At 34.7% G+C, this 21368-nt stretch overlaps 2 protein-coding genes and 1 non-coding gene across 3 annotated transcripts; all 3 read left to right on the top strand.

Moving 5' to 3' along the window:
* The first annotated feature begins 213 nt into the window (after window positions 1–213).
* Window positions 214–5631, top strand: LOC118490499. Its single transcript, XM_035988164.1, has 15 exons — window positions 214–289; window positions 410–494; window positions 616–960; window positions 1047–1110; window positions 1260–1439; window positions 1543–1611; window positions 1727–1889; window positions 1974–2032; window positions 2118–2277; window positions 3285–3350; window positions 3427–3543; window positions 3700–3825; window positions 3940–4381; window positions 4476–5404; window positions 5501–5631. Exons 1-15 carry the CDS (start codon window positions 214–216, stop codon window positions 5629–5631), a joined length of 3012 nt encoding a protein of 1003 aa, XP_035844057.1.
* Window positions 5632–10468: 4837 nt separating this feature from the next.
* LOC118490970 lies at window positions 10469–10574 on the top strand. Its single transcript, XR_004890195.1, has one exon. It is a non-coding gene; the product is annotated as a small nucleolar RNA R71 (small nucleolar RNA).
* Window positions 10575–13231: 2657 nt separating this feature from the next.
* On the top strand, window positions 13232–15606 carry LOC110892633 (ATP-dependent DNA helicase RRM3-like). The gene is made up of 3 exons (XM_022139789.1): window positions 13232–13733; window positions 13942–14245; window positions 14292–15606. Exons 1-3 carry the CDS (start codon window positions 13232–13234, stop codon window positions 15604–15606), a joined length of 2121 nt encoding a protein of 706 aa, XP_021995481.1.
* Window positions 15607–21368: the final 5762 nt, after the last annotated feature.

Below are 21368 nucleotides of genomic sequence, written 5' to 3'. Positions count from 1 at the left end.
ATGTTGATGGTTGGTTTCCTATGGTTGATCATACCAGCAGTAATGGGAGATTGAACAAAAAAATGAGCTTACAACTTCGTGACTTAGAGTTAAGAATTTATTTATTTCTTTGATCTCCTTTATATATTTATCAATTAGTTCATGTTTTATTAAATTTTTATTCATAGGTTCCTTAATGTTTATCTGACTTTGTGGGGAGAATATGCGGTGCAAATGTCAAAGTTTTTGGAACAGAAACCGAGTGATGTGTTTGTGATATTGCAGTTTGGAAGATATAGCTTTCATGAAGGTTTTATACTTATTTAATTACTTTTATCTTTGTCATTAAAATTCTATATATTTTACATTCTATTGTTGTACTTATCAATGCTTAATTTTTTTGAATAGAATTTTTTTGTCTAATATGTAGGTAAGGCATACGTGTCCAGTTCTTTTCAACACAGCAATATTTATCTGAACGAAAGCATTGATGAGCTAATTGATTTCCAAAAGAGGTAAGACGTACATATTTTTTCAAATTAACTGTTTTATTATTTGTTTCAGTATATTATTTTATGTCATAATGTTCAAATGTTTTATAATTTATAGACTAATTATATTTATAATAATTTGAAGGTTACTTGAAAGAAGACCGGATGTTGGTTCTTCAAGCCGTCCTTTTGGTTCATCTCAAGCTGGCAAAACTGTTCATGATGATTTTTTGGTTGGAACTGATTTCAAGACGATAGATCAAGTTAATAAAATTCAGGAGACAATGAATGTGATTGTGCTTGGTACAGTGATAAGTTTCCCTCCTGGTGTTGAGTGGTATTACAATTCTTGTAAGGATTATATGAAGAAGGTTAGTGTGCTGTATTTTATAAGTGATGGAGAGGATGGATTAGATTTAAGTGAGAAGAAGCAGACAATTCGATGCATAAATGATGTTTACAATGAAAAAGGTGTTTCTGTGGTTCCCCGGTAAAGTTCTAACTTTATGATAACTTTAAATTTAAAATTTTATATTTCAATACTATACTAATACCAATTTTATTATTCTTTTTTAGGTTGAAACTTCAACTTAGGTTACAAGATTCTACTGGTATTGCATCTTTAACTTGCTTAGATCATGTAGCTCGAAAATTACTTGGAAAGAGTGCTTAAGAGTTGGTTGATAAGTTTCTTGATGTATCTCTTTTGGCTTTATTATTTTCCCAATTTATATAATTTATACATTCTCATATTGTACCACTGTTTTTACATCTTAAATTATTATGTAGGGTGAAACGGATAATTTGCTACCGGATGAAATTAGTAATTTCGTTGGAAAAAAGATGGCGTTTAAGGTTGAGATTTCTCACTTTAATGTGAAGAATCACTACAAGTCATTCACTGTCAAAAGATTTTCTGATGATCCTGAAATCATTTCTCAGCTTAAATCAAAGATAGGGATTGACCATGTAAGTATCTAATTATATTGATCTTAATTTTTACAGTTATAATATATTTTACCTAGATTCTTTATTCAACAATTTAACATAGCCTTCTTTGTTTATAATGTAGGTTGATCTTTCAAACACTATGAATCTCTCATCTGGTGATTGTGCAAGTGTTGATACTGTAAATCTGAAGGTATTTTTTTTAAACAAACTATATGACAAAATCTATTTATTCATTTATTCTTATTCATCACTATTATTGTTTATAATAATATATTATTTTCATTTCAATTCATTTCCATATTAAGGATGATTCTCCGATGTCACTGATTGGTTCAAGTGTTGGATCAATATCTTTGGCTACCAAAAATGCTGAAAAGATAAGTGAACATTCCGAGTTGAAGCGTAATCTTGCTGAGTCTTATGATCATGACGAGTCAGCAACAGAAGCTGCTTTAGGTTGCAATGAAGGTCCGCATTTTATTTCTATTTTTTTTTCAATCTTTTGGATTTTGTAATTCTATATTTCTAATCCATATTTTCTATTTAAATTAGGATTCAACACTTATAGCAAAGAGAAGCGCAAGACGAGAAAACATACTGCTAACCAGAAGGTACTATCTATTTTTTTAAACACATTCCTATTTCTAAATACAAACCTTTTTGTATTTTAACAAATCTATTTACTTGAATTTGAAGGATTCTATACCATTGAACAATGTTTATGAGACTCCGGTTTCATTGATTGATTCAAGTGCTGGTGGTATGGCTTTGCGTAACAAAAGGCTAGGAAAGATGAAGGCACAACCTGAGCTGAAGCGTGTTCTTGCGGAAGATTATGATCGTGACGACTCTGGAAGTAAAGATCCTTTATCTTTGAATGAAGGCTCTAAGTCACTTTTGATTCCCAAGAGGGAAAAATGATCACATCTATCCATTGTTAAGACAATTATTATTCCATGTTTAGGATATCTATTATTTGTTTTTGAAAACTTATGTTATTTAAGTCACTTGATGTAGGAATGATGGTTGTGCCTTTTGGATTTGGTTATTTAAATTTATCCTTGGTTTTAAATTTCTAAATTTTAGTTTTAGCAGTGTTAATTTTACTTTTATTAAATCTGTGTTAAAATTGTGTTAAAATTAGTTTTATTATTAACATGTATATATTTTTTTTCAATTGTGTTTTATATTAACATTTTGTATTTTTCTCCATTACCGTTTTGACGTTTTAAAACCAAATGAACTGAAACAAGTTTGTAATATTAAACAGATTATGATTTAACTTTAATTATTAGTAGAATTTCTTTTCTTCCAAGGTAGGATATAATTTTTGACTTTATTTTTATTATTATATGAGATATACATCATTATCCCAACATAAATACAACACCATTGTCGAATGTTTCACGAATATTTATTAACACTCCCAATAATTTTTTTGTTTAATGATTTATTAATTTTTTTTCAAATAATTTCCTACATCTTAATTAATTTTTTTTATAGTTTTAAACACAAACTCTACCGATATTGAGAGTCATCAGAGGAGAAAGTTACGAAAGCTGTATTTGGATAGAAGAAAGATTAACAACCGTGTTAAAGAGAATGTTTTTAATAACAAAGAGAATTGTCATCAAAGACAATCTTCTATGTAATTCAATATCTTTTACTAATTCTCCCATTGGAAGTATCAGAAGCCCTTTGTCTGACATTAGAACAGGTACTATATTAAAATCTTTTATTATAAAAAATCTACAAATATACCGCTTACGAATTTTTATTTTCATTATCACATATACTTTTTGTTAATATTATTTTTATTTTCTTTTTTTAATCATGATTCGTTTCTATATAATTTTATTACAGGTTTAAATAATTGCACAAATACAACACCATTTTCAAATATTACACCAATATCTATTAACCCTCCCAGTAAGTATTTTGTTTAATGTTTTATTTATTTTTTTCTAATAAATTCCTATATCTTAAATATTATCTTTTTGTACAGTTTTAAACACAAACTCTACCAATATTGAGAGTCATCATAGGAGAAAGTTACAAAAATTGTATTTGGATACAAGAAAGGCTAAGAACAAAGAGAATGTCATCAAAGAGAATCGTTTATGTAATTCACTATCTTTTACCAATTGTACCAATGGAAATACTAGAAGTCCTGTGTCTCTGACATTACAGCAGAATACTTAAATGGTAACACCATAATATTTTCATTTTTTTATATTTTATTTTGCATCATTAATTTTTATATTTTTTTTTGTTACAGGTTTAAATAATTCCATGGACAATTTTAACAGTCAACAAAGGCGAAATTTAAGAAAGACTATTTTGGATAAAAGACGATCGAATGAAAGTGATACTAAAAAAGACGAATTTGTGGGCGTCTCAAAAGGTACATTTTACATAAATATACAATATACAAAAAATTTATTTTAATTGGAATTCCTTCCAACTTTATAATTGCTTATTACAAATTTACAAATATTATTTAAATATTGTTCAACAGATTATGTTGATCACTTAGATCAAAATGTCACTTGCCAAATATGTCAAGCAAAATTATGGGATGTTGAAGCTCGTAGAGGGAGTACAAAAATCCAATTTAGTTCAAGTTATTCAATTTGTTGTGCATATGGTAAAGTTCAACTTCTTAATATGAATGAAGCACCACCAAGTTATCAATCTCTTTTTAATGGATTGGACTCAAAAAGCAAGTCATTCATCAAGAACATCCGTCGATACAATTCCATGTTCTCATTTACTTCCATTGGTGGAAAAGTTGATAAATCCATTAATAGAGGCAATGCTCCTTATATATCCCGATTGGGTGGTCAGAATTACCATAGAATGGGAAGTCTTCTACTAGAGGACGGATCTAAACCAAAATTCTCCCAGTTTTATATATATGATACTGACAATGAACTTTCAAATAGACAATCTGCTTTTGGGTACGTATTCAATGTAACTATTTTATTTTTTAAGAACCTTTTTTAATTTTAAATTAATATTATATGTTTTGATTTTCTTTAATGAATCTAATAGAGCTTCTTCAACAAAGTCTTTGGATCTTGATCTTCAAGTTATACAACATATACAGAATATGTTAGACTCGGAGAATGTTTTGGTTAAAACATATCGCATGGTAAGAGATTTTTTTAAAGATAACTGTAATGCTAAGCTAAAGTTGCGGCTCATTGGAATAAGGCAACAAGATGGAAGAACATACAACTTACCAACTGCTTCTGAAGTGGCAGCTTTAATTGTTGGTGACATTGGCGATTCCTTAGAAAACAGAGATATTATTGTAGAAACGAAATCTGGTGGTCTACAACGTATTAGTGAGTTACATCCATCGTATCTTGCTCTCCAGTATCCACTTTTGTTTCCTTATGGTGATGATTGCTACAGAATTGATGTTCCTCATAGAGGTGTTACTCCTTCTACATCAACCAAACGAACATATGTCACTATGAGAGAATTCTTTGCATACAGGATACAAGATAGGCATGGTGTTTTTTCATTAATTCTAAATTCACGTCACCTATTTCAACAATTCTTAGTTGATGCGTATACCATGATTGAAACTGAGCGACTAAATTACATACGTTTTCAACAGAAGGTTCTAAGATGTGATACTTTTGAGAACCTCTCGAATTTACGTAACCATGGTAATATAAATGTATCCAACACTGGAAAGCGTGTCATATTGCCTTCGTCATTCACTGGAGGTGCTCGCTATATGATGCAGAACTATTTGGATGCAATGTCTCTGTGTAAGTGGTATGGATATCCAAATGTTTTTATTACCGTGACATGCAATCCTAAATGGCCTGAAATTAAAAGATACCTTAAGGACACCAATTTAAGTCCTGAAGACAGGCCTGATATCCTCTCTAGATTGTTTAAAATCAAGCTCAATGCTTTGATTAAAGACTTGAAGGATAACTCAATATTTGGCAAAGTTTCAGCAAGTATTTTTTACAAATTTACTATTAAGCTTCATTTCTTCTTAATATTTAAAAATTGAATACAAACATTTAATATTTTATTTTCTTTACTTTTTGTAGTTGTTTATACAGTGGAGTTTCAGAAGCGTGGGTTGCCGCATGCGCATATATGTTTATTTATGCATCCCGATCACAAGTTTCCAACTGTTGAACACATTGATCCCCTCATTTCTGCTGAAATTCCTGACTGAAACGATGATCCAGAGTTGTATACTCTTGTCAGTGATTTCATGATTCATGGTCCTTGTGGTCCTCACAACGTCAACTGCCCATGCATGGTAGATAATAAGTGTTCTAAGGGCTTTCCAAAGAGATTCCGTGATCATACGTCTGTCGACATGGATGGTTTTCCTCTCTATAGAAGAAGAGATTCAGGAATGTTTGTTGAAAAATCTGGAGTTAAGCTAGATAATAGATTTGTTGTTCCCTACAACAAAACACATTTGAAGAGATATCAGTCCCACATCAATGTTGAATGGTGCAATCAAGCTGGATCTATAAAGTATTTGTTTAAATATATCAACAAAGGGCCTAATCGTGTTACCGTTTCCATTGTTGAAAGTAACACATCAAACGAACCTGACCCGCCGGTTGATGAGATTAAAAAATACTCTGATTGTCGATATTTGTCTGCATGTGAGGCATCATGGCGTATATTCGCATTTGATGTTCACTATAGGCACCCAGTGACGGTGGTCCATTGGACAACCCTTGAGCATGTTAAAAGACGAAATAATCCGTCACTTAATCGTGTAATTATCTTGAATTAGATAACTACGGTGCTTATGTTTCAGGTGCGGTTCAGGAGCTAAAAGACGGATTAAATGCAGCTTTGGAGGCCTTGGTGATGAACGGGTCGAGCGTGGAACAAGAGACAAAACAAAGAAGACAAGTCAGCTCACCACCGTAAATTACGGTCCCCAAAATTTGACGTGATGTCGTGGGTCACGCAAATTTAATCCCCAAAACAACTATAGATAGTGGTAAAAGGGTATCGAACTCAGGGAGTATGTGGAAGGTGTGTCGATTGTATAGCTTTGTACTTAAACTAATATTAAACTAAATTGCAGAAATTAAAATTCAAGAGTTTGGATTGTTGTTTTAGAAAACTAAATTAAAAACTAATTCAAATCAAATGTTGGTTGTAAAACAGATTAGGAGAGAACAATGATCACCTTAGGTTTCAGTTTCTTTAAACAGTTGTGTGTAATTCCAACTAGAAAGAGTTACATAGACATAACTCGTGTATAGATGATTGAAGTGATAAAAGGGGACAAAGTACTTGGATTATATAAACGCGAGGTTGTTTCCCGATGACCAATTAATCAATAACCAACCCTAACCCTTCCCGTGATATCTCGGTTGCCAACGGCACCAAGAACGTACGATTAAGACTAGAATTTGCAATATCGATTAACAAGCTACAAGCAATCAAACATACACCATGATATTCAAGCAACGCAAGTTATCATTCTAGAAATTCAGAAATTAAACACACAAAAGTTCAAGAAACATTCACCTAAGATGATCACCGAAGAGTTTAGCCGGACATGGCTTGGTGAATCATCATCATAATCAAACTAATGTTCATACGAATTCAAAATACAAACCGGATGATACGAATTGTTCAAAACCCAAGTAAGCAGCCAAAATTCGCCCCCAAGATGATCCAAAACCGTCCAATGATGAGGAATAATGAAAAGACACCCAAAAACTGACTTAATGAGGGCAGTTACACTTTGGATCGCAGTTGCCACCGTAAATTACGGCTCCACCGTAATTTACGGTGGACTTAAATGTGTTACGGTGTAAATAGTCTGTGTTACGGTGGAGGAAAAGATAAAATCCAGGTCCACCGTAAATTACGGTAGGACCGTAATTTACGGTGGTGAGCTGACTTGTCTTCTTTGTTTTGTCTCTTGTTCCACGCTCGACCCATTCATCACCAAGGCCTCCAAAGCTGCATTTAATCCGTCTTTTAGCTCCTGAACCGCACCTGAAACATAAGCACCGTAGTTATCTAATTTAAGATAATTACACGATTAAGTGACGGATTATTTCGTCTTTTAACGTGCTTAAGGGTTGTCCAATGGACCACCCGTCACATCCCCACACTTAACCGTTGCTTGTCCCAAGCAACTCATCAAAACGATTTCAAAACAAGTGATCAAATTAAACCAAGAAAAACATGCAATCTTTTTACCAACCCCTTTTTAACACCCAAGCAATGCACCCCTCTCAAATTCTCTCCTCTCGGCTACAAGTGAAAACTAGCAAAGATAAGCTAGACACACACTAGGCAAACGGGTGGATGCACAATCATAAGCTTGTACCTAAATCGATCATTCTCCTAAAATGGGTCAAACATGAATGCAAATCAAAGGGACTTCAAGGTTGTAACGCGGCTAGGTGTATAGGTAGGAAATGGAATATATATGAAGTAGCGAAAATTCGACCCGGTCTTTTTATTACAAACATAGCAAACAAACAAACAAACTTAACTACTATATACAAGACAATTAAACTTCTCTTTTTTTTTTCTCATTGCTTTTCTCTTTTTTTTTTTCAAGACTAAGCAAACAACTATACAATAACGCATTAACCATATCTACTTCAAACTAGCAAACTACTACTACTATCACGTAACACTATATGACCGGGTCAAATTTGGGTAAATTTTTAAGTAAGTAGCTAGGGGGAACAAATGATAAGCTTTCAAGGCACAAAATGGGCAACTACATGTCCAAACCCCCCGCCCCTCTCACTACCATGCTCATATATATAACTTATGAGGTCCAACCCCCCAAATCCCACACTCGCTCACACCACCGACGAGGCTACCTAAATGCCCTTATCCTTTCTACATTCATGTTTAACTAAGGACTCAAATCGCATTCAAGCACAAGTTCTCATGCACCCCCACCCGTAGCCACTCTCATCAAAGACAATCATTATTTATGTACAAGTGTGGCTACAACTCTCACCAAGAATGAAAAAGGTATCAAGGGTTGCCGATGCATTATTTGGGGCTAAATTAGGGCGTTCAACTTTTCACATCGTTTCGCTTGGCTCAAAATTTTTCAAAAACTCCAAAAATTTCCCCCCATTCCCACACTTGGGATACATTGACCCCAATGTATGGCTTTGAGGGCTTTGATCACTAAAATTCATTCAACATCAACAAAAGCTTTAATTCTCAAACCCCAAATTTCTTTTTGGTATTTTTTTTTTTATATTTTTTTTCATATTTTTTAATAAACAAAAGCAAACTAATAAACTAACAATATTTCAAAGCTAAAGAACATAACAAGACTAAGGAAAGAGTACATTGACCTGGTGAAGTTTGCCACAACAGATGTTGTAGATAATCCGACTTCCTATCACCACCCTCACCCAAATATCCGTACATCTTCCCCACACTTGAATGTCGCCATGGCCCTGAAACATAGAAAGATAAAAACAACAAGATCAATATAAAACCCCGGGTTGCCTCCCGAGCAGCGCTAAGTTTCGAGTCTTCAGCCAGACTGTGCCACCCCCATTTATGGTGGCTCAAAGAATCGGTTCCTATCACTTCCCCCACTGTAGCTTGTCATTGGGCAAAATGCATCCGTCTCATTTTGACTCGGTGGGTAATCAAATACACTCTTGCTCGCACCCATATATGTTTCTTCACGGTCCGGTGGGTGTTTTTTTCTCATTCGTGGTAACACATTTTTCATACAGTCACTAGACTCACCACCCTTCCTCTCAACGGACTCATAACTAATCCCTCCAGTTTGAACATCGAAGTATAACCTACGGTTCTTTTCGGTCATGGTAATAATCTCGTCTCTACAATTAATTTGAGCATTTGCTGCGTATAGAAACGGTCGACCTAAAATTACCCTTTGTTGTGATGCCATATTGGTAGAAGCATAGTCCAAAACTAGGAAATCCACCGGGTATTCAAATTCTCCCAACTGAATCTTAACATTCCTAACCATTCCCCGTTGTCGCCTCCAACTTCCATCCGCTAAGCTCACCATGGTGTCTATACCTTCGAGTGGACCAAAGTCGTGCATATCGTATAGATCGCTTGGTAGCACACTCACGCTTGCCCCGTAGTCCAACAATGCGTGAGGGATTTTTAATTTTCCCACACGGATAGGCACGATTGGCGCTTCACACTCTCTATCATTCTCGACTTCGACATCTTTTTCCAAACCTGCATTCACTTGACACGAAGAAGTTAGCAATGTTTCATTAAATTTAGTATTTGGAATGGTGCTTACCACATTGATGTTAATGCTTTTTATGTTCTTGGGATTTGGCACCGTATCACTCGGTAGCTGGCCTTTTGCTTTCTTTAATATCGCCACGTCACTTGCAAGTTGACCCATTTGAGTGGTCAACGATTGGATGCTTTTGTCACGAACTTCGTCCTTTTGCATCCGAACCTCATCACGTTGGTTCATTCGTTGCATTTCACTTTGCATCGCCTTCAACATCTCCATCATCTCATTTCCACCCGAAAAGCTTTGACCCGTTTGATATTGCCTTTGAAATCCTTGGTTTCCTTGGAAATTCGGGTTAGCTTGATTTGAAGGGTTTCCATAGCGAAAATTTGGGTGGTTCCTCAACCCGGGGTGGTAAGTATTAGAGTTCATGTTGTTGTAATTTCTACCACCCCCTCCTTGACCTTGACCTTGAACCGCACGGACTTCTTCATATTGCCCTTCCATCATCCCTTGGCAATTTTCAGCCGCATGACCTATTTCATTACACAAAGCACAAACATCGTAAATTTGGTTAGTAGTTTGAACATTACCATCATCTATGGCGTGCACTTGAGGTCGGGCAATGGCCGGTCGCGCTCTCCTTGATGCTTGAGCTTTCCTCTTTGATGTAGTTGCCATGCTCTCCAAGAACTCCCAATCATCATTCTCATAATTTGTACCAAAAGTTCCACCGGTTATAGACATCAAATCACGTGCATCTTCGGCATTCAACCCCTCGTGAAAGGCATTCATCAACTCCCACAATTCAATTCCATGATGAGGGCAGTTTTTAATCATCATACTGAAACGCTCGAACGCCTCATGAAACATCTCACCATGTTGTTGTTGGAAGCTTCTCAACCCCTTCCTTGCATCGTTGGTCTTTTGGGCGGTGTAAAACTCATCCAAGAAAGTTTGTTGCATCTCCCCCCATGTATATATGGATGCCGAAGGTAACGTGTAAAACCACTTCTTCGCCTTATCTTCCAAGGAAAATTGGAACAAAACCAATTTAATATCGTCAGCCGAAAATCCTTGACTCCCAAGAGTGTTGCAAATCGAGTCATAAGCCTCTAAATGAAAATAAGGCTCCTCCGTTGCCAACCCCTTGTACTTTGGTAAACTTTGCAAAGAGTTGGTTCTTACTTCAAATGTTCGCCCTTGATCATTATGGGGAATGACTACCGGTGAAGGGTTTTGCGTGATTACCGGCCGAAAATGTGCTTCAATGCCCCTCACATTTTCTCTAAGGTGTCTCCTTGGTACACCATACCTACCTCTTGGAATAATAGGACCATTTGGCCTTTGCATAGGCCCTTGTGGTGCAATTGGTTGTTGAAATTGTTGTTGTGGCACCGGTGGGTGTTGAATTGGCCTTTGGAATGGCGGTTGCACATGTTGTGGTCGAACTTGTTGCAAAGGAACCGGACGTTGCAATTGCGGCCCTTGTGGCCTTGGCCTAATATGTTGAGGTATGAGTTGTTGTTGTTGTACCCCACCAACATTTGGAATCACTTGTACTTGGCCTTGCATATAACCATACTCCTCTTGCTCTCCATCACCCCCATAACCGTACCCGTCTTCATCAAAACCTTCAAACTCCTCATAACCTTCATCATACCCATCTCCTTGAATTCCCGACGATTGCCCAAATGGAAGAGTCGAGTATTGAAACCCCGACTGATTTTGGTCGAAATGGTGTAGCATGGACAATAGACGAAATTGGTGCTATGGTATGGCTCGAATATGACGGACCCGCACCCGGAAAGAAATGAGATAATGGTGGTATAGTAGTGGAAGGGTTAAATGTGATGGTTGGTTCTTCTTGTGTAGTAATGGGCTGTGTGGTGTCGGTTGATGTGACATTTTGAAGTATGGTGGGTTCGGTAGTATTTGGTGGAATGGTGGTATTTGGTGAAGGTTGGGTGGATGTTGGTATAAATGATGAAGTGGATTCACCCGTAGTGGGTGGTGGTGGTGGTGGATCCATGTATCGAAGTGGTGTAATCGGTGTAATTGGTGTTGTTGGTGAACTGCGGATTGTATTTTCCCTTAGCAAAATTCTGTTTCCTCGCAAAGTTCGCTCGATTTCCGGATCAAACACTAGTGGTGAAAGCTTGTGAGAACTTCTAGTACGCATGCACCTGTAAATACCTGCACACTAAACACACCTCACGTAAACCAGAAAAATAACAAACTCAAAGCAAGAACAAAAATAACACACGTTGCGCACTACTCCCCGGCAACGGCGCCAAAATTTGACGTGATGTCGTGGGTCACGCAAATTTAATCCCCAAAACAACTATAGATAGTGGTAAAAGGGTATCGAACTCAGGGAGTATGTGGAAGGTGTGTCGATTGTATAGCTTTGTACTTAAACTAATATTAAACTAAATTGCAGAAATTAAAATTCAAGAGTTTGGATTGTTGTTTTAGAAAACTAAATTAAAAACTAATTCAAATCAAATGTTGGTTGTAAAACAGATTAGGAGAGAACAATCATCACCTTAGGTTTCAGTTTCTTTAAACAGTTGTGTGTAATTCCAACTAGAAAGAGTTACATAGACATAACTCGTGTATAGATGATTGAAGTGATAAAAGGGGACAAAGTACTCGGATTACATAAACGCGAGGTTGTTTCCCGATGAACAATTAATCAATAACCAACCCTAACCCTTCCCGTGATATCTCGGTTGCCAACGGCACCAAGAACGTACGATTAAGACTAGAATTTGCAATATCGATTAACAAGCTACAAGCAATCAAACATGCACCATGATATTCAAGCAACGCAAGTTATCATTCTAGAAATTCAGAAATTAAACACACAAAAGTTCAAGAAACATTCACCTAAGATGATCACCGAAGAGTTTAGCCGGACATGGCTTGGTGAATCATCATCATAATCAAACTAATGTTCATACGAATTCAAAATACAAACCGGATGATACGAATTGTTCAAAACCCAAGTAAGCAGCCAAAATTCGCCCCCAAGATGATCCAAAACCGTCCAATGATGAGGAATAATGAAAAGACACCCAAAAACTGACTTAATGAGGGCAGTTACACTTTGGATCGCAGTTGCCACCGTAAATTACGGCTCCACCGTAATTTACGGTGGACTTAAATGTATTACGGTGTAAATAGTCTGTGTTACGGTGGAGGAAAAGATAAAATCCAGGTCCACCGTAAATTACGGTAGGACCGTAATTTACGGTGGTGAGCTGACTTGTCTTCTTTGTTTTGTCTCTTGTTCCACGCTCGACCCGTTCATCACCAAGGCCTCCAAAGCTGCATTTAATCTGTCTTTTAGCTCCTGAACCGCACCTGAAACATAAGCACCGTAGTTATCTAATTCAAGATAATTACACGATTAAATGACGGATTATTTCGTCTTTTAACATGCTTAAGGGTTGTCCAATGGACCACCCGTCACCCAGCTGTTATCCGTCTCCCATTTCATCTTCCGAACCAACAAAATGTTGTATACGGTGAAGACGATGATATTGACTTAGTCCTCAATCGGCCGTCAATGAATTGTTCAATGTTTTCAGCTTGGATGGATTGTAACCAAAGAGATGAAGTTGCCCGAGAGCTTACTTATGTTGAATTCCCTACTAAGTTTGTGTTTAAAAAGGATGAACGTTGTTGGAAACGTCGGAAACCGGGTGGTTTTGCAATTGGAAGAATTCATGTTGTTTCTCCTACTCTTGGTGAGGCATATTTTTTGAGGATTCTTTTAAACAAACTTAAAGGTCCTCGATCCTTTGATGATATCCTCACTGTAAATGGTCCTAAATTTAATACATTTAGAGAAGCATGTTATGCTCACGGTCTACTAGATGATGACATGGAATATATAGAAGATATCCAAGAAGCAAGTCATTCAGGCTCCGGTTATTATCTTCGCACACTCTTTGCTACGATGTTGACGTGCCAGACTCTATCTTTGCCGGAACGTGTATGGCAAAAAACATGGGAATTATTATCAGATGGCATCCTCTATAAACAACGACATATTTTAAAGTCTCCAGGTACAACTACTTTATGACAATTACTCATTTTTATGTTTATTTATAATGTTTATGTTTATAATTCACATTCACATATATTTTATATATATAATCATGTTAAAATGTTTTATTTTATCCAATGATTCCTTTTAGATTTTAACAAATATTTGTTTCTTATAGATTGGATTATATTAATCTAAAAAATATATCTTTAATGTGTTTTTTTTAGGTTTATGCCTCACTGATGATGAAGTTAAAAATCTCACATTGTACGAGATTGAGAAGATTTTAATTCGTAATAATTCCAGCTTACGAAATTTTAATACAATGCCTTATCCTGATCATGAGTTGATTTCTACTTCAAATAATCGTTTGATTACTGAAGAGCTGGATTATGATAGAATTGATCTTCAAGAGCAGTTTGAGAACCTTTTAGTTTCATTAACCGATGAACAAAGATTTATTTATGATGATATCATGAAAGCGGTTGAAGACAATAAAGGTGGTGTTTTTTTTGTTTACGGTTTATGGAGGTACCGGTAAAACATTTCTTTGGAAAACGTTATCTGCATCTCTAAGATCAAAAGGGGAAATTGTTTTAAATGTTGCCTCAAGTGGGATTGCATCTTTGCTTCTTACAGGAGGTAGGACAGCTCACTCTCGATTTCTCATTCCGATTAATCTGAATGAAGACTCAATGTGTACTATAATCCCTAACGGTGATGTTGCAAATCTATTAAAAAAAACATCATTAATTATATGGGACGAAACGCCAATGGTACACCGACACGGTTTTGAAGCTTTGGATAGAACTCTAAAAGACATATTGAAATGTGATGGTTCTCATAATTCCCAAAGTCCATTTGGAGGTAAAACAATCGTATTTGGTGGAGATTTCCGACAAACTCTTCCTGTCATTCAAGGTGGTACTAGACAAGACATTGTTAATGCTTCTTTGACTTCTTCGTACATATGGGACCACTGCAAAGTACCCACTTTAACTAAGAACATGAGGTTGACTGCAGGAAGTGGAATGCATGATGTTGAGCAAATACGAATGTTTGGTCAGTGGTTGTTGGATTTGGGTGAAGGGAAACTAGGCGGATCTAATGATGGTGATGCGATTATAGATATACCCGATGATCTTTTAATCATGGATTCCGCTGATCCTATTTCAAGTCTTATAGAGTTTGTTTATCCTTCTCTTCTTGAAAATTACCAAAGTTCTGGCTTTTATCAAGAAAGAGCGATTCTTGCACCGACGAATGAAGTTGTTGATGAAATTAATTCTCAGTTGTTGCTGATGTTCCCAGGTGATTCCAAGGAATACCTAAGTTCCGATAGTATTTGTGAGACAGAAAATCTACATGATGGTTTTGATCAAATTCTATACTCTCCCGACGTACTAAATGGTCTTAAAATCTCCGGTGTTACAAATCACAAAATAGTACTAAAGGTCGGTGTTACCATCATGCTCCTCAGAAATATTGATAAAAAAAATGGTATGTGCAACGGAACTCGCTTAAAGGTAATATCACTTGGAAATCGCGTTATTGAAGCAGAAGTGATATCTGGAAGCAACATTGGTGCTCGAATTTTTCTTCCTAGAATTGGTATAATACCATCGGATAAGAAGGTTCCTTTTAGATTTCGAAGAAGACAGTTTCCGGTTGCTTTATGTTTCGCTGTGACAATTAATAAAAGTCAAGGCCAGTCATTATCCAGAGTTGGTTTGTATTTGAAAAATCCAGTATTTTCTCATGGTCAACTTTATGTTGGTTTGTCGAGAGTCAAGAGCAGAGATGGACTCAAATTATCAATTCTTGATAATGATGGTAACCTTACTAATAGGACATCTAATGTTGTATACAAAGAAGTTTTTAGTTACTTGTAATTTGTATTTGTATATGTAATTTGTTTTGTAATCAAACGCATAGTTTTTATATATTATTGTTTCATAGCATAACACATGTTACTATAGTTGATTAGTGTTTCATAGTATAACACATAAACGTTTACAAACATATCTATAAGAATTGAAACAAAAATGAACTTGTACAAAAATTCGTCATCTATTATACACAACACCATGACGAGACTAAAGTTTAATAAATTATCAATCGTTTATTACCATTAAGCATAACACATAATATCCAAATTAGTCAAGCTATTCTACCCAAAAAGAACAACCAACCATGCAATTACCTGTTAACCTTGATTTACATAAAGCCCAACCCAAAATAACCAAAACGTGTCTAATTTAGCCACAATTTTTTCTACACCAACTAGGACTCTAAAGCCCAACAAAAGAAACTACCATATATTGTTTATAAAAACAACCACAACCACAACCACACTTCCCAGTCATGCACGCAATTTCTTCTTTTTAACACAATGCTTCTCCACAACCTTTGTCAATCTCAATAGCTTACTTGAGTTGTTGAACTCAAAAAACAGGTCCGCTCCAATTTTGATCTTCCAAGCCTTCAAGTAAGTCGACCATCCAACAAATCCATACCGGAACCCTTTGCGATGTTTTTTCGATCTGGTCATGATGTTCTTGACTTCACCTGTCAGGTTTTGAACTCTGACTTCTTTGAGATGATCAGGAGATAGGTCCAACACAGATGACACTTTTGCTGGTATTCGCTGAAAAGCACAACTGAAAAGCACAACATATTCCAGTCATTAGTAAATATAGCCTTTGGATAAAAATTTGAACAAGGAAACAATAAAAAATCTATAAAATCTTACAATTCTGTGTTCCGCAAATCTTGTGAAGTTCAAAACCGGTGATTGTGGGTTAACTTTTTGAACTGTCTTCCTGCGCTTCGTCTGAACATAATTGAATTAATTAGAACATATTATCAAAAAAGGAACATGAGACTATATTATCACTAAAAACAGTATTATCACAAAAGGAACATGAGACTATATTATCACGCAAAACAATATTATCACCTATATTATTACGAAACAAATAACTCCTAAGTTATCATCAAACCCAATGAGCAAATGACTATATTATCATGAAGCGAATAACACCTATATTATCATGTAACCAAATGAACAAATGACTATATTATCATGAAACAAATAAAGCATGTATTATATCACCAAACGAAATGAACAAACCACTATTTTATCTATTAAGAAATAACGCCTATATTATAACCAAACAAATAGCGACTATATAATCACCACACCATTTAAACCCAAACCCATTTATTGCAGAAACCATATTGACCGAAAGCCACTATGTAATTAAGATATGTGAACTATGTAAACAATAAAAAATGTCAAAAAAACTTATAATTTGGTTTTGTAGCAGGTCTGTGGATTTCAAGACCGGAGAACCAGTGATTGGTGCTGCATCAACCATTTTAACCCTGCTTCGAAGATTTCGTTGTGTCTGTACCAAAAGTAACACAAATAATTAATAACTTTTATAAAAATCTGTTACTATGAAATATAAACTGTAAATGTCAAAAAAAAAAAAAAACTTACAATTTGGTTTTCTACCAGGTCTGTTGTTTTCAAGACCAGAGAACCAGTGCTTGCCGCTGCATCAACCTTTTTAACTCTGCTTCGAAGATTTCGTTGTGTCTATACCAAAGGTAACACAAATAAGTAATAACTTTTAAATAAATCTTTTACTATAAATATAAAACGGTAAATGACTTGAGCGATATTCATTTTTTGTTTTAAATACCTGAGCTTCATATACCTTGTACTTGCCTTTAATCTTCACAAAAAAAAAACAATAAGTATGAATATGTAAAAGTTAATTAATAATTCGAATAAATAAATGATGTACCGGATTTGTAGTAGTTTATTACCAGAACATGAATACGTAAAAGTTAAATAATATAAAACATAAATGTTAAACATATAAAACACTTTAAGAATGAACAACTTCAATACTTACATCTTCTTGATTTCCTTCCCGATCATCTTCACACACATCATCCGGCAAGTTTGATTCAACTATCATATCATCATCCGCAGTAGACTAGAAATTTTAAAAAAACCTCAGACAAAAATCAGTATAATTATAAACAGTTTTAATTAATGTGTTACGATATATACTTTTAAAAGAACCCCTCAACCTTTTTTAGAAAAACTTCTGTTCCGGTGTCAGGATTGAATACCGAAACATCAAAGGTCATTGAATCCAGCCTGGTAAAAACCAAGAAATAGTCAGTGTCTAGAGGGACCTCTTCCACCACCTTACTCCATCCTGCCTTGAAATAACCACCCTCCGAGCTTCCTTCAAGTCTTACATTCCAAAATCTTTGTCCAAAATATACCTTGGCCATTCCACCTTTGAAATTTTTGCCGTAAAACTCATTAAAAAATTTATCTGCCATTACCTATAAAAGAAATTCAACAAATTATTACTATAGAATTTCAATAAATTAAAGATTTGTTTAAAATTAGTACTGAACTAATATAAATTCACTTACAGACATTCCAAGTTCTGATTCAATAGCCGCTGTAATATACGAGTTCTGACATACCAAATCTTTAAAACACAATACTTCAAATTTCAACTGCCAACTGCCTTAATCAATATCCCATCTTTGTATTCAATTGATGATGTCTAACTAACAAGATCCATCCATCTGTAAATACTGGCCGATCATTTTTTTTCGTAACACGCACCTTTCTCAAATTTTCACTATCCCGTATGTCAACTGTTTTATAATATGGGATGTTATCGCCCCACAGATTATAAGCAAAATCATTTGGTATCTCCTAATAAAGCAATAGCAAACATGTCAAATGATAACCTCAAATATTCATATAACAGTCCAACGAAATTAAAAAAAAAAATACCATTAAAAAGGCTCTTCTTTATCAAGAAACGCTATGAATGAATAAGCGTTTTTTCTTGAATCCATATCTGGACAGAATGAAATAGATACTTACAATTAGGAAGGTAAATACACTAGCATATGCATAACTTGAATATAAGGAATTTTTACAAGGATTTTCATAGCATTCATATAAAAACCATATGAAATCCGGTGGGTATCTAATGAATGCAATAACAGTTAAAGTGAGTGAGTACCTTGAACGATGAACATCGAAACAACATGAAAACAACTTTAAGAAGAGCCTCTTACATTAGCAAACTTTCACCAGCACCATTTTAACCCAAAGGTCCATCATTTTAACTCAAATACATCATCTATGCAATGTTTTAACTACAAACAGTGTAGATTTTTGACCGAAAACAGTGTAAAAACAATCATATACAGTTTGTGCAATCTAATTCACAATGATCACTCGTAAGAATTTTCAATTACCACAATAAAACAGAACTTAAAGAGTTGAAAGAACATATATCAAAATCTTCGTTTTAGGGTTTGAAGTAAACAAAATCAACAACCACCAACAAGATATTTACTATTATATTATGTAATCGGAAGATAAGTGTTTGATCATTATCATGGATTTATGGTTTCATGAAAAATGAAACATACAGTAAACATTATTCAGATCGGCAAACAAGTCAAGAAATCAAACTGAAACACAAACGATTGAAGTTCCGGTTATCATGATTTTGTTTTCGGAAACTTAGATTTTGATTATTTAACATATAAACTACAAAATCTTCAAAAAATCAAGAAATGAGATCAAAAAACATATACCGGATGTTGAACTTGATGTTGAACTTGAATGTAGAACGGCGGAGTGATCGGATCCTCAGGCGAAACCACCGCGTTTTTTGGAAGAAGTCTGGTTTAAGGTTTGTTAGGTAGAGAGCGAATGTGTGAAGAAGATAATGAAGAGATTTGGTGTGTTGTCTATTTTTTAATCTTTTTGCCAAAAAATTAATCCGTTAATTTTTTTAAACTTCTATTGTTAATTTAAGATAAATCAATTAGAAATTTTTTTTTTTTGCAAATATTTTTTTTTAATACAAACCATAACTATCACGTTAGCAAGGCGGCACGGTAAGAAAGACATGTAGTGGAAAGGACGTTAAAGTGGTTTTGTTCTTTTATGTTACCCCCCAAAAAAAATTAGTGTTTAATTTATAATAAATCATATAAAAATTTTTCTTTTGCAAATATAAAAAATTAGGCTTTTTTACTTTTACTTTTCAAATCATATGGCTAGAGCTTCACTCAACCCTATGTTGGGAACTTGCAGTCCCACTTCCCAAGATAGGGTTGAGTGAAGCTCTAGCCATATGATTTGAAAAGTAAAAGTAAAAAAAATTTATGTGTGATGAGTGTGTACGATTAAAGAGAGGAAAAATACAATAAACATATTCGAACCCTATCTACGAACCGTCTTTTATGAGGTATGTAACCCGTTACTTACTGTTAAATTTCGCAATCTAGGTTGTTTTGCGACATGAGTAGTTTGATTTGGGGTGTTCAACTGTTCAAGAATATTTCAGTTGTAGTGATGGAAATATCATTATTCATTAAAGTTTATTCGTAATATGATCGTACAACCATTAAAAGTTCAACTTCCTAACACGACTCGCTTAAATGTCCTAGGTAATTGAATTTATGTTTTTTTTCCTTCTTGGTAAGGTTTGCCAAACATGGGTCTTAGCATGAAGTGTTATCAGGTTATAAATCATAAAAAAAAAACTTTTTGACGTTTTAAACCCAAATGAATGGAAACAAGTTTGTAATATTAAACATATCTAAAATAATTCGACAAAAATGAAGATGTACCAAAATTCGTCATCTATTATAGACATCACCATGACAAGACTAAGGTTTAATAAATCATACGATGTGTATTACTATTAAGCATAACACAAAAGATGAAAATTAGTTAAGCTATTGTACCCAAAAAGACCAACTAACCACGCATTGACATGCTAACCTACATTTACATAAGTGGGTTTATAATAACAACCCACCTAGGACTATAAAGCCCAACCAAAAAAACTACCACATAGTGTTTATAATAACAACCACATGACCAGTTCCCATAGTTCATGTACGCTTCGTCCAAAGCTTTTACCACTTCCCACTTCTTACCAAAACCTCTTCAGCATGTATCTTACACTTGCCTTTACCCTTCACAAAAAAAGTCATAACTATTAATGTGTAAAAGTTTAATAACAAGAACAATAAATAATTTCGTAAAAATAAAACACATGATGTACTTACCACGTCATCTTTTTTGAAAACGATTTCAGTGCCAGTCTCTGCATCAAAAACAGAAAGTTCAAAGCTTTTCAAATCAAGCATTGTAAAAACCAAGTATGGTTCGTTCTCCAAAGGCACCTCCTCAACCAGTTTACGCCATCCATCTTTGAAACAACAACAATGCGAACATGCTTCCAACTTGACATTCCAAAATCTTTCTCCAATATATACCCTTGCCATTTCACCCTTGTAGTTTTTACCATAAAAGTTCTTCCAAAATGTATGAGGCATAAGCTATAAAATAAATTCAAAAAATCATTAGTAGAGAATTAGAAAATATTAGACAACTGTTAAAAACGAGTACTGAACTAATATAAAGTCACTTATAGACATTTCTGGTACAGTTTTTTGTTGTGTTGTAAAATAAGAGTTTTGACAGACATATTCTTTGAACCATGAAACATTGAATGTGTATGGCCCGGTGGCTGTTATCAATACTCCATATTTTAATTTCAAGGCATTTGTTCTAACC

This window comes from Helianthus annuus, chromosome 3 (genome assembly GCF_002127325.2).
Source record: "Helianthus annuus cultivar XRQ/B chromosome 3, HanXRQr2.0-SUNRISE, whole genome shotgun sequence".
Taxonomy (NCBI): Eukaryota; Viridiplantae; Streptophyta; class Magnoliopsida; order Asterales; family Asteraceae; genus Helianthus; species Helianthus annuus.
Note: the sequence above shows the minus strand (reverse complement) of the source record. Positions and strands in the feature narration are given on the sequence as shown.